Source organism: Lagenorhynchus albirostris, chromosome 2, assembly GCF_949774975.1.
Source record: "Lagenorhynchus albirostris chromosome 2, mLagAlb1.1, whole genome shotgun sequence".
Classification (NCBI taxonomy): Eukaryota; Metazoa; Chordata; class Mammalia; order Artiodactyla; family Delphinidae; genus Lagenorhynchus; species Lagenorhynchus albirostris.
This window is the reverse complement of record NC_083096.1, coordinates 60,216,632-60,231,247: the sequence shown is the minus strand read 5'-3', so window position 1 is coordinate 60,231,247 and position 14,616 is coordinate 60,216,632. Positions and strand designations below refer to the sequence as shown.

Genomic DNA, 14,616 nt, shown 5'->3' with positions numbered 1-14,616 from the left:
TGTAACCTTTCACCTAAAGCAATTAGAGAAAGAAGAGCAAAGAACCCCCAAAGTTAGCAGAAGTAAAGAAATCATAAAGATCAGATAAGAAATAAATGAAAACTAAATGAAGGAAGCAATAGCAAAGATCAATAAAACTAAAAGCTGGTTCTTTGAGAAGATAAACAAAATTGATAAACCATTAGCCAGACTCATCATGAAAAAGAGGCAGAAGACTCAAATCAACAGATTTAGAAATGAAAAAGAAGCAACAACTGACACTGCAGAAATAGAAAGGATCATGAGAGATTAGTAAATGCAACTATATGCTAATAAAATGGACAACCTGGAAGAAATGGACAAATTCTTAGAAAAGCATATTCCGAGACTGAACCAGGAAGAGCTAGAAAATATAAACAGACCAATCACAAGCACTGAAATTGAAACTGTGATTAAAAATCTTCCAACAAATAAAAGCCCGGGACCAGCTGGCTTCACAGGCGATTCTATCAGACATTTAGAGAAAAGCTAACACCTATCCTTCTCAAACTCTTCCAAAATATAGCAGAGGGAGGAACACTCCCAAACTCATTCTATGAGGCCACCATCACCCTGACACCAAAACCAGACAAAGTTGTCACAGTAAAAGAAAACTACAGGCCAGTATCACTGATGAACATAGATGCAATAATCCTCAACAAAATACTAGCAAACAGAATCCAATAGTACATTAACAGGATCATACACCATGATCAAGTGGGATTTATCCCAGGAATGCAAGGATTCTTCAAGATATGCAAATCAACAATGTGATAAACCATATTAACAAACTGAAAGGTAAAAACCATATGATAATCTCAATAGATGCAGAAAAAGCTTTCAACAAAATTCAACACCAACTTATGATAAAAACTCTCTAGATAGGAGGCAGAGAGGGAACCTACCTCAACGTAATAAAGGCCATATATGACAAACCCACAGCCAACATCGTTCTCAACGGTGAAAAACTGAAACCATTTTCTCTAAGATCAGGAAAAAGACAAAGTTGCCCACTCTCCCCACTATTATTCCACGTGATTTTGGAAGTTTTAGCCACAGCAATCAGAGAAGAAAAAGAAATAAAAGGAATCAAAATCAGAAAAGATGAAGTAAAGCTGTCACTGTTTGCAGATGACATGATACTATACATAGATAATCCTAAAGATGCTACCAGAAAACTACTAGAGCTAATCAATGAATTTGGTAAAGTAGCATGATACAAAATTAATGCACAGAAATCTCTTATATTCCTATACACTAATGTTGAAAAATGTGAAAGAGAAATTAAGGAAACACTCCCATTTACTATTGCAACAAAAAGAATAAAATACCTAGGAATAAACCTACCTAAGGAGACAAAAGACTTGTATGCAGAAAACTATAAGACACTGATGAAAGAAATTAAAGATGATACAAACAGATGGAGAGATATACCATGTTCTTGGATTGGAAGAATCAATATTGTGAAAATGACTATACTACCCAAAGCAATCTACAGATTCAATGCAATCCCTATGAAATTACCAATGGCATTTTTTACAGAACTAGAACAAAAAAGGTTAAAATTTGTATGGAGACACAAAAGACCCTGGATAGCCAAAGCAATCTTGAGAAAGAAAAATGCAGCTGGAAGAATCTGGTTCCCTGACTTCAGACTATACTACAAAGCTACAGTAATCAAGACAGTATGGTACTGGCACAAAAACAGAAATATAGCTCAATGGAACAGGATAGAAAGCCCAGAGATAAACCCACACACATATGGTCACCTTATCTTTGATAAAGGAGGCAAGAATATACAATGGAGAAAAGACAGCCTCTTCAATAAGTGGTGCTGGGAAAACTGGACAGCTACATGTAAAAGAATGAAATTAGAACACTTCCTAACACCATACACAAAAATAAACTCAAAATGGATTAAAGTCCTAAATATAAGGCCAGACACTATAAAACTCTTAGAGGAAAACATAGGCAGAACACTCTATGACATACATCACAGCAAGATTCTTTTTGACCCACCTCCTAGAGAAATGGAAATAAAAACAAAAATAAACAAATGGGACCTCATGAAAGTTAAAAGCTTGTGCACAGCAAAGGAAACCATAAACAAGATGAAAAGGCAACCCTCAGAATGGGAGAAAATATTTGCAAATGAAGCAACTGACAAAGGATTTTTCTCCAAAATTTACAAGCAGCTCATGCCGCTCAAAATCACAAAAACAAACAACCCAATCCAAAAATGGCCAGAAGACCTAAATAGACATTTCTCTAAAGAAGATATAAAGGTAGCCAACAAACACATGAAAGTGTTCAACATCACTAATCATTAGAGAAATGCAAATCAAAACTACAATGAGGTATCACCTCACAGTGGTCAGAATGGCCATGATCAAAAAACCTACAAACAATAAATGCTGGAGAGGGTGTGAAGAAAAGGCAACCCTCTTGCACTGTTGGTGGGAATGTAAATTGGTACAGCCACTATGGAGAACAGTATGGAGTTTCCTTAAAAAATTAAAACTAGAACTACTCTTTGGCCCAGAAATTCCACTAGTGGGCATATACCCTGAGAAAACCATAATTCAGAAAGAGTCATGTACTACAATGTTCATTTTAGCACTATTTACAATAGCCAGGACATGGACCCAACCTTAGTGTCCATCGACAGATGAATGGATAAAGATGATGTGGCACATATATACAAAGAAATATTACTCAACCATAAAAAGAACCGAAATTGAGTTATTTGTAGTGAGGTGGATGGAGCCTGTCATACAGAATGAAGTAAGTCAGAAAGAGAAATGAAATACTGTATGCTAACACATATATACGGAATCTTTAAAAAATTGGTTCTGATGAACCTAGGGGCAGGACAGGAATAAAGATTCGATGTAGAAAATGGACTTGAGGACATGGGGAGGGTGATGGTAAGCTGGGACAAAGTGAGAGAGTGGCATGGACGTATATATACTACCAAATGTAAAATAGATAGCCAGTGGGAAGCTATCATAGCACAGGGAGATCAGCTCGGTGCTTTGTGACTACCTAGAGGGGTGGGATAGGAATGGTGGGAGGGAGGTACAAGAGGGAGGGGATATTGGGTATATGTATACATATAGCTGGTTCACTTTGTTATACAGCAGAAACTAACACAACAGTGTAAAGCAATTATACTCCAATAAATATGTTTAAAAAAAAAGGCAGGAAGGCAGGAAATGTAGTAGTTTTTATTATTACTATTATCATAAATATTTGCAATTAAATGGAAAGAGAAGCTACATTCTAGTCTCCACAAAACTCTTTCTGTTGGAACCTACATTAGGAATTATCAAGGTTGAACCCTTCCAGTGGGGCAGTAAGATTAGCCTCAGAAAGTAGATGATAAAACTTAATTTGAAGCTCACTTGCTCCAAGAAATCTTCCTTTCTTGACAACTGTAACTCTTGCTGATTTTTCTTCCTCATGATACATTGATGTCACCATCACACATTTCACCTAACATGTACTATCTCTGAACCATCTCATCGTGGGATAGTGCAGGGGTTTTGAAGGTAAACACTGTACCACTGATTACTGGTCCCCCTGCCACAATGATGGGGATATGAACAGTCTCTTTAAATAATGCTGAGTTATATGCTGTCTGCTCTCTTCCTGCCCACATCTGGGTAAGAGTTCTGCTATCTTCTCCATGTCAGGTTTTAATTCTGCTAGTATATAGCAGGTTTCAAGATGGTGAATCAGAAATGAACTGCTGAACAGCTTCTCTGGATAGGAAGCCATAGGACAGGACAAGGGAGAAATAGAAATTCTTCCCAAAACACAAACTCCTGCCCTGTTTTAGAAAAATACAAGCACTAGAGGCTAACCCAAAGGCCTCTGAGAAGATCCAGGTTATATTATGAGATGTATTTATGTCCTGAGATCACTTTTGGCCTGAGAACAATTCCAGGCCATGCAGGGATTTCAGGCTTAATTAACCACAGGAGCTCCTGAAGTCAATTATTTACAATATTTGTTAACCAAGAGATCTAATACTACCACTGTGTTATCTGAAATGTGAAAAATATTTGACACTCATATTGTACACTTAATATGTATACTGAATTATATGTTCTCAAAACGAAATGTTACCTATCAGTGGTCTTTGTAATCTAGCAATTTGTATATTTCAACTCCAGCTTTATAATTTACCAACTGTGTGACATTTATCTCTTTGAGTTTCAGTTTCCAGAGAGTAGTCGTTATAGTAAGGATAAATAACTCTTATATAGGACTTACCATGTGCCAGCCATTGTGTTAAGCACTATACCTGCATTATTTATTTTAATCACCAAAACAATCCCGTGAAATGGGCTTGGATAATCAGTTCCCCACCACCACCACCATTTGATGGATAAGGAAACTCAGGTTTAGAGAGGTTAAGTAATTCCCCAAAGGACACACAGCCAATAATACATATATATTATCTCATTTAATTCTCACAACAATTCTGGGGCATTGTCTTTGTAAAAGTAGAAGCTGAGGCTTAGAAAGTTGACATGATTTGCCTAAAGTTAGTAGTGGGGCTGCATTTTGAGAACTGTTCTGTTTGTCTCCAAAGTCCATATTCTTTCAATTACTTCAAGATATCTCGAAGAAACACACACATACACACAGAGAGAGAGGAGAGAGAAAGGTATCCTAATTCTGTGGAAATCTCTTATTCATTAGGAATATTATATCTGACAAGTATGCAGACAGAAGCAAATCCCCTACTGGGAGGAGTGAACGTTTACCATCCTATGAGCACAGCCAAGAGCCATTTTGCAAAGCCCAGGTTCCCTCAGACAATTGATTCCTAGATCTCAGGACAATGACCAAGATGGAAAGTTGGCAAGAATCCTAGATCTGCTATAACTCTATTCTCCCACACTCAACCTTGTTTCCCTCAGAGGTCAATCTTACATAGGTGTGATATCTTCTTTAGCCCAGAACTGACTACAACTTTATTCAAGACCAAAAATACCACCAACATTTAATATTCACCGGCAGCACTGTGGCTTGGGTTCCACCTCTGCACTAGCTATGAGCAGGCAAGTCTCCTAATGCTTCTGAACCACGTTCCTTCATGTATAAAATGGGGGAAATAGTAATGCTGCCTTGCAGTATTATTGTGAAGATCAAATAAGATTAGACCATGAGTAGCACAAGGGCATAGACTGTATGTTATTTATCTTCATAATCTTGGAGTCTGGCAAAGTTTGTGATCCTAAACATTTGGTAGTGAATGAATAAGCAAATGAATGTATGACTGAGGAATACTTTATAAACTATAAAGCACCATATCAATTAGGATTAAGATAATAGCACTTATACTTAATGTACTTGTTTCACTGCTTTTTCAATTGCTTCACTCTTGGCTTTAATTCCTAATCTATGATGTAGGGAGGTTGTTCTGGATTTTACATGAGATCCCTGCCAGTGCTGAGATTTTGTGATTCTGTTACACTCTGCCTTTTAAACTCCCAATATGTACTCTACCAGCCTGCCTCCTTATTTTTTAATCTTTTAATTCTGAAATAATTTTTGAGATACAGAAGATTTGTAAAGATAATACATAGGATTCATGTATGCCCTTCACCTAGATTACCCTAAAGTTATCTTTCATCACTCTGGTGCCTTTATGAACACTAAGAAATTAACATTGTACATCACTAAACTCCAGACTTCATTTAGGTTTTACCAGGTTTTCCATTAATGCACTTTTTCTGTTACAGGATCCAAACCAGGCTACCATGTAGCATTTAGCGCGTATGGCTTTTGCAATAAAAAGTTTTGCTATTATATTTTTAAAAGCATATTGGGACATTACGATTTGTGGGATAATGGAAACCTAATAAAGAATTTATCCTGAGCTAACAAGTGTGTCAGCCATCCTCTGCACATGGTTTAGAGAACTTCAGGAAGTCAAAAAAGACCATCCTGCATGGTGGTGAATGCAAGAAGCCAAAATGAGTTGTGTACAATAAAATTGAGCCCCATAGTATAGACACTGGAATATTGAGAATCAAAAATGTAAGCATAAGTTTGTTTTTGAAGTCTGTGAGTCTGTTTGTAAATAAATTCATTTGTATCATTAGATTCCACATATCAGTGATATCATATGATATTTGTCTTTCTCTGTCTGACTTATTTCACTTAGTATGATGATCTCTAGGTCCATCCATGTTGCTGCAAATGGCATTATTTCATTCTTTTTTATGACTCAGTAGTATTCCCCTGTATATATGTATTGGGGGGGAGGGATAAATTAGGAGTTTGGGATTAACATATACACACTACTGTATAGAAAATAATCAACAAGGACTTACTATACAGCACAAGGAACTCTACTCAACATTCTGTAATAACCTATATAGGAAAAGAATTCGAAAAAGAATGGATATATGTATATGTATAATTGAATCACTTTGCTGTACACCTGAGACTAACACAATATTGTAAATCAACTATACTCCAATATAAAATAAAAAATTAAATTAAAAAATGTAAGCAAAATGGTTTCCCTTGCAGGAAGATCTCAGGCTTCTTTGTTTAGGGCACTGTGAGATTCTCGAGGCACTAACTAGTCTTATTTGGTCTTTTGCTACATATTTAGTGGGGCCCACTATGTGCCAGCATTATTCTAGTGCTGGGCAATATTCTATACAGTGGTGAGTGAGACAAAGTCCCTACATTCATGAAGCTTATAATCTGAAGGGGACAAACTATAAATACAAATCATGTAATGACAAGAGCACTGCGGGAAACGTAACGCAGCTTGGGGAGTAGAGTGTGAGAGACGTTGGTTTAGAGGAGGTGGTCTGGGAAAACTTCTCTGAAGAGGTGAGCACTGTGTGTACTGAATGATCAGAATAATGAATCAGGACGGATTGCTCCGTACTAGACAGAACCTTGGTCTCAGTTAGAATCAGATTATGGAAAACTGAGTTCCTACTGTAAAAAATTAATAAGCAGAAACCTCAATTAGAGTTAGGAGACCAGAAAGGAGTGCTCTCATACCCTTCAAAGATAGCAGAGCCCAACAGAAGAAGAAAGATTTCCTCTTCTTGCCTGGCAAGAGCTCAGCCAATGAGAGATTGTCATAACGCAACCAATGAAAAGCCATGAACTTTGTTTAATATAGACCCCCCCAACTTCCTTTTCCCCTCTATAAAAGAGTTTTCTCCTCTCCGTTTTGTGGGGGACTTGTGCATGCCTCACTATAGTTGTAGACCCTAAATTGCAATTCTTTGCTCCTCCAAATAAACCCATTTTTTTCTGGAGTTATAACTGGCTGTCTATTTGTTTTAGGTCAACATTTTGTTGTTCCATATGTGGGTCCAGTGAAGACCCCCGATACTCTGAGGCTGGTAAGCAAACAGGTGTGGTACTACATTGAGCTCATTGTTGCTCACTGCTTTTCTAACTGACCCTGGGGTTTGAGGACAAGTCTTTCTCCTGGATCTGAGCTTCATCCTCTTTGCGTTTTGAAGCTCTCCAGGTTTTATTTGGGATCTGTTTTAAGGTTTCATCTTTTTTGGTTAAGACCTTGTTCTGTATGCGACTACTCATTTGGCACTTCGGCCTGATTTTTGAAATCAGACTTATCCAGCTTGAACTGGCTAGCCACCAGCCCATTCCTTCAGGAATAGGGGCTGTTCTATTGGAACTGTGCTGAGCAGCTTCCTGCCTGGCTCTTCCAGGACTAGACTGTTCCCTTAGAACTGGCTGGTATTAGGCCTGCAGGCTGTTTGAGCTATTTGAGCTGCTTAAGTTGTTTGAAAAGAATTATTTTACTCTAGAGAAAAAGCTCTGAGAAATAGGATCCCAGTTATCTAAATATTTTGAGGGTACCCCTTCCCTACAGAGATCCTGGCCCATTTTATGTTTGAAAACCAAGGTCCTTCTTCATGTGCATGTCTAACCAAACTGGACTGACCTAACCGAAAGCAATTTAGAATATCAATGACCATTATGAGGAACTTTTGAAATCCCTAAACGTACTTTTCTTAAAACCAAATGGGACAACCATAGCTCTAAACTTTCCAAAACTAAATGGAATGCCTATTTCGATCGGTATTTTTAGGCTTCCAAACATTATCAGCAGTCTAAAATTGGATCTTTGCAAAATAAGATTTTAAGATGAACTAAGGTAAACAATTAAAGAAAGGTAACATGGCTCCCAAAGCCTCAGGCTCTTCTTCCTTGGCTTCTCTGTCTCAGGCTCCATCTCTAGCACCATCTTGTCTCACTCCTCCTCCTGCTCATGTCCCACCTCCATTGCCAGCTTCCCCCTTCCCTTCTTTTTGCCTGCCTACACATCCCTTACATCCCCAGTTCCCCAATACTAATTCTCTTGCCAGACTTCCCCTTTTCTCTGAAACTCTCCCCACTCCCTTTTCCTCTGAACTTATCAGAACCTATCCCTTTAACATTAAGTCTTTGGGGGATCCAGAGGACAAACCCTTAATATCTTATATTTCCTGGACTAACACTGAACTGTGAGTCAAGGTCAGAGATTCTCCCAAAGTAACTGGAGATCCTCACAGATTTGCTGAATTAATATAGTCATTCAGATTTATCAACCTGGTTTCTAAGACTTAACATCAGCTTGTTCATAAGCTTGTAGGTGAAGGCCAGGCCCAGCATTGAATGAAAACTGTTAGTAGAGGAAAGACCAGCCCACTAACTTATTATATGATCAGACTCAGGCAATCAATAAGTGACTTCGTTGAGGAATTCCTAGGGCTTTTCCAAAGACTGTTGAATGGAACAAAATTCAGGCTTGCACACAAAAATCTGATGAACCTGTTTATGACTATTACAATAGATTTCATATTATTTTTAAAGCAAATTCTGGTCTTTCTTCAGATGTTGATTCCACCCATGTAGCTTGTAACTCTATGTTTAGTCATAGGCTGACCCAGAACATCTCCCTTCTGGTAAAAAGGACCAGGACGGAACAGGAAAATTTGTCCACTGCAGATTTAGTTAATCTGATAAACCAGCTCTCTCATACTTTAAATGAGTCACCTAAAAGGAAGACTGACAAAATTCTTAACCTTCAACTCCAGCAAGTGAAGGCCCCTAAATGATCCCCCACCCACCCCGAGTTTCTGCTGTTATTGCAAAACGCCAGGACATTGGAAAAGAATTTGCTACAAATTTAAGTGCTTTAGGTGCCTTCAGCCCTCTAATCAGCCTTTTCCAACATCCTCCCGGTTCTCAGCGACTAAGCTCCTGGGAACTATAGGTGCTCTTCCCAATCCTCCCTCTTAACTGACTTGAAGAACGTTTCTCCAGATCGGGGATAAATCTCTTCCAGACCTCACTGACACTGGAGTCACACTCCTGGTACTCAACCCCTCTACTGTCAATCACCCCTTGCCTTGTAGCGCTAAAACAATTCAAATAGTAGGGATCTCTAATAAACCTCAAGAGGTTTCTGTCCTTGGACGTATTCCCTTTTGTTTAGGCCCTTTGAAAGACACATACCCCCTTCTCCTTAGTTTCTCTGCCCATCCATTTATTAGGTCAAGACTTCTTGGAGAAGTATATAGAATTTTCTTTCTCCCCAAAGGAGAAAGCAATTCTAGAATTGACAGTAGTTATCCAAGCAGCCAACCAGGTGAATTAAATGACTCTTTGACATCTTTTATTTGCTTTGTTTTTGATGGTACTAGAGTTTATTCTGGAAACACTGATCATCTACCCCTATTGAATCAACTACCACCCTCCTTATGGGCAAAATCTACAGCTGATATTGGAAAAATTCACAGCCCATCCCCCATCAAGATTCAGATAGATCTCTTAAAACCTCTTCCCAGAATTAATCAACATCCTGTAAGTAAAGAAGCCCTTCAAGGCATAAAAACCATCTTAGAAGATTACAAGGCTCAAGGCCTCACTGTCCCTTAACTAGTCCCTGTAATGCTCTTATTTTACTGGTGAGAAAACCTAAGGACTTAGAGTTGAGGTTTGTCCAGGACCATTTCACCATTTCAGTAGAAGCTCTCCTGAAAATTCTCATCACACTCAACATTTCTCAGCTGCCTCACTTCCTAAGAAGTCCTTTTGTTAGCTGTTCCTCACATCACTCTTTTATGTTGTAATAATCTTAATTCTGCTACTCTTCTCCCCTCTGTCACTGATGAAGTTCCTCTTGACTTCTTAACACTGATGGATCACCTACTGACTCCTTGTAAATGATCTGTAGGAAATTCTTTGGGTAATGTTGACTATTCATGGTTCACTAGTAGTTCTTATTTAAAAGGTGACAATGGCAAATGTTGTGCTGAGTATGCTATTGCAACTTCTTTTGATATTGTTGAGGCAGTACCTTCATCTATGGCTACCTCAGCCTAACAGGCTGAATTATATGCTCTTATGTGGGCTTGTACCTTAGCCAAGGATAAAACTGCCAAAATTTGGAGTAGCTCATGATTTTGGAATGTTGTGGAAGTAACATGGTTTCCTCTTCTCTATCATGCGACTTATCTTTGGTAAATTCATAAATTCAAATAATTAGCTCTAAAACAAGCTACCATTTTGAAATATCTTCTTGGGAATTCTTTGAAGCCCTGGGGAAAAAGTGGATGTCAATATACTGAATGCTCTTCTTCTGAATTCAGACTCCATGTAAAGCTGGTTTGCCTCAAATTAGCCTCATCAAATTTCGGATACACAAAATCTCTATTGACTGTCCATGATGTGCCAAGAATTTGTTTTAGATTCAGATTTGTTTTAGAGTTCTCCTACACTTTCTCCTGTAAGCATCATGGTAACACCCTCTAACAGCTTGTGAGGTGGGTGTCACACTCTTTTCTTTTTTTCCAGAATGAGAAACTGAATGCCCAAGACCACAGAGCTCAGAGATGATAGAAACAGGAGCTGCAAGTCAAAGTTTCCTGATTCTAAGACCAGAGCCCCTTCCACCACACTCCAGCTCAGCCTCACTACAAAATTCCAGTTTCATCCTGTTCCACACAGGACCCACATGTCCTGCAGCCTGGGTCAACCCAGGTTTGAGAATACTCCCCAAGAACAACTGAGGCATGCTCTGAGATGGCAAAATGCCACTCATGGAACCCAGGTAAAGCCTCCAAGCAGTTGTTAGTGAGGGACCAGCATGCACACTTCAGAATCTGCCAACTGAAGAAGTGATTTTCAACAGAGAAACCCTAGCAAAACAGCAGTGTTACAAGTCACTCAGCCTTGACGGAAGTACTTTTTAAAGACTGTGCTCCAGTTAGCAAGTGTCTTTAGCAGACCCTATGTACTGTTGTCACATCTGTGTTCAAGATTCCTCGTCCCCTCTTAAAATAAGCCTGAAAGCTAATGTAGTTATACAAGGCAGCCAAATTGCACAAAACTGTCAACTCTTCCTCCGGAACAGATTAAGACCCTGCAGCCAATGGGAAGATATAACTGCTCCCCAGTTTATGAGCAATTTCTTTCCTTCCAGATTTTTCACTGAGACTGGAGTCTAAACTCAAAGCAATAATCATCCAACAAAAATGCCTCTGGAATAATTGAGATCAGTCTTGGGACAGCTGAGTCCTACTGTTTTTCATGTTTGTACATTTTTTACTCTGTGATTAATGGAGGAGGAGATGAGAAAACAGAGGGTGGAAAGGGAGAAAGAAAAAAAAATATCACTTGACTCTGCGTACTCAAAAATGTGGAAGAAGAGAAGGTGGAAGAGAGATTGTGCCTGTCAGTTTCTCATTCGACTTGCATGGGTCAAACAAAATCATATAATTTCTACTCCCTCTCATACTTTTCTTCAAACAGTTTGGGAGTTAATGACAAACCAGTCACACTCTGGCAAGTTTGAAACTAAACATAATTTGTCTTCTCTCCCTAGCAGGGGTAAACACAAGAATCAACAGAATGAAAGAAAAATCCAACTGTCTTTTCAGAGCCAAGCAGAGGAAAGAGAACTGGGGCCACGGAACCTTGCGAGATCATGCAGTCTGACTGCTCACTTTCCAAATGTGGTGGGAGCCTAGAGAGCTGAACCCGTGGTTCAAGGTCACCCAGCAAGTTGTCTTTAGAACCAGGATCTAAATCCAGGCCTCCTGATTCACAGCCCAGGGCTCTTCCTTTGGGGCTTAAGAAATCATCTGAGTGTGTTTTGCTGTGGCTCTACAAGGGGAACATTAGAAAGGGGCCCCACCCACATAATAGCCCCCTAAGTTGGAGGACTAGACAGACAGTTGTAATTTGGGCATCCCCATGCTCTGTGCCAGGCAACTGGCCTGGCTACAGGGAACCACTGGAGACTGTCAGTCATTGAGGTGAGAGGCTGGATTCGGAGTCAGCCATCTGTCAGAAGGGGGTTTGGATAATTAAATCTGCTCACTAGAGGCAGTGAGGGGGATGAGAAAGGCCCAATAATGGGGCCCCTGACCTGGAGCTGCCTGTGTGACCCTCTTCCCATCCCTTCCACAGGCTGGCTGAGCCCCTCCTCAGTCATGGTAGTAAACAAGCTGGTCCAATCCCTCCAGGGCTGGCTTCTGCTGTGATTTGCAGAGCCCTCCATCCTCAGGATGAAGAACTGCCCTGAGTCCAGTCCTGTGGCCCTGGCTGTGCTGACTGAGCCCACAATGGGCAGAGGGAGCAGACTCTCAAGTCTGTCTCACCCATCACCAGGGCTAAGCGCATATACTTTGGAGCTGAGACTCACTGAATCCAAATCCTTGCTCTACCACTTCCCAGCTGAGGAAACCCCTGATCTCTAGACTGCGTTCTATCTACCTATAAAATGACTTAGAGATTTGTTTTGAGCATTAAATGAGATAATGCATAGAAATCCCCCAGCATGGTGCTTGCTCAGGGTAAGCACTCAATCAATGGCCACTGTTTTTATTACTGAGAGGTCCCCTCCACCCATCAGTCTTTTCCTCTTGATCTCCCATCATTGCTCTGTGTGCTGCTGGAGTGACCCTCAGAGTTTTCTGCTTGACCATCCCTAACCCCCATTACACCCCATGCATGCTGGGAGTCCTCAAAGAATCTTCTCTCTACAGTTACCATAACAACAGCCTGCCAGTTGGGCTTCCTCTTCCCCAGGCCAGCCTTCCACAGGGTCTGCTTCCACCCATTCCTCCGACCCACCCAGTGGTCCTGCTTTCATCCTGGCTGCTGTGATTAACTGGCCTCACAGACCATAGCACCTAGGATGGGCTCTGACCAAGTACTAGGGTGAGACAGTCACACCCCACAGTGAAGACACAGGCGCAGACCACTTCCATGTCATTAACCATGGCAGAGTCCAGTCAGAAGAGAACAGTCCTTCTCCCCAAAAGACTTTAGTAAACTATTTCCCAGCAATGAAACCCATTTTAAATTCAGACAGAGAGAAGGACCTTGGTACTCAAAACTGAGAGAGCACATTTAATCGGGGCAGGAGAGAGCTATTTAATTTCACTTCTCTTTGCCTAAGCTTCTTTGACCCCTCTCCCCATTCGTTTGCTCTATATCAATATTTCTCAAACTGTCTGTGGTGAACGTCCCATTGTTTATTTTCCCCAAACTATTGGGTACCAATACTTTTGTAAAACAGTCAAAATAAATTACTACCAAACTAAAATGTCACTTGGATGTCACAATAATGTTAAATTGCTATAAAGTTCCGTAAATACTTTGAATTTCTGTACTTAACTTTTGGCGAACTGGTAAACGTTTCGCAGACCCCTACTAGTCCTGGACCAAACTGAGAGTAGGGCTGCTTCTGGAAGGAACAGAACCACAGAAGAGTCCATCTGCCATGGACACCCCCCCATTCTGGGTTTTTGTCCTGTAATGCGGTCTGCTCAGCAGTGACCCTGCCCCACCCAGAACATGCAATGGAAAGGTTCCTGGTAGAACTTGCCCAGTCTCTAGTAAGTGCTGTTCCCTGAGCACCAAGCGTCCCCCAGTGAGAGGGATATGCTGCGATAATACCGGCCGTGTGCAGCCCGCTGGCTCTTACCATTCCATTCCAGCCCTGTTGATCTCCTCCCACCAGCATTCTGTAGGCTCCCCCAGGCTCTGAGGTGTGGGCATGCAGGCGTAGTTCCACTGTCTGTCAGAACCTTCCTTCTTGTTGAAGATGCTCCTCACGGCCACCACCACCTGCCCATGGGGACACTGGTAGCTGAAGCCCTGCCGGTTCAGATTCACCCACCCATCATCACTATAGTCTTGGTACTGCTGATATGGGTACCCATAGTCTTCATACTGCCCCCAGGTCACGGTGACCAGTGGCAGAAGCACCCACAGAAGAGTGAGGTCCATGCTGTCTGGGTTTCTGGCAAAAAATGTCACCCTATGTCTGCTGGGCTGCTGGTTTTATACAGCTGCTGCTGACATGTGGCTTCCAGATGTGGGCGAGCAAGCAGGCTCCAACTGCAGTGTGTCATCGTTTAAGCAAAACTTTTCAGCGCCGAGATATTGGCCATAAGTACATTCAGTTTGTTTTAAGGTGGAATTCTAAGAAAACGTAAGGAACATGCAAATGGAAGAAACTCCCTAGAGGAGGAACAACTTAGCAGATAGATTATAAAAGCAAATGGCTTCACACACCTCAGAAAC

The 14,616-nt window shown here is 40.7% G+C and overlaps 1 protein-coding gene across 1 annotated transcript in view; it reads right to left on the bottom strand.

Moving 5' to 3' along the window:
- Positions 1–14,354, bottom strand: part of DPT (dermatopontin) — a 39,284-nt gene extending 24,930 nt beyond the window's left edge. The window contains exon 1 of the mRNA XM_060133688.1: positions 14,015–14,354. Coding sequence (XP_059989671.1) covers positions 14,015–14,319 — 305 coding nt within the window. The 5' untranslated portion in view covers positions 14,320–14,354. The remainder of the gene's footprint in view (positions 1–14,014) is intronic.
- Between the last annotated feature and the right edge of the window lie 262 nt (positions 14,355–14,616).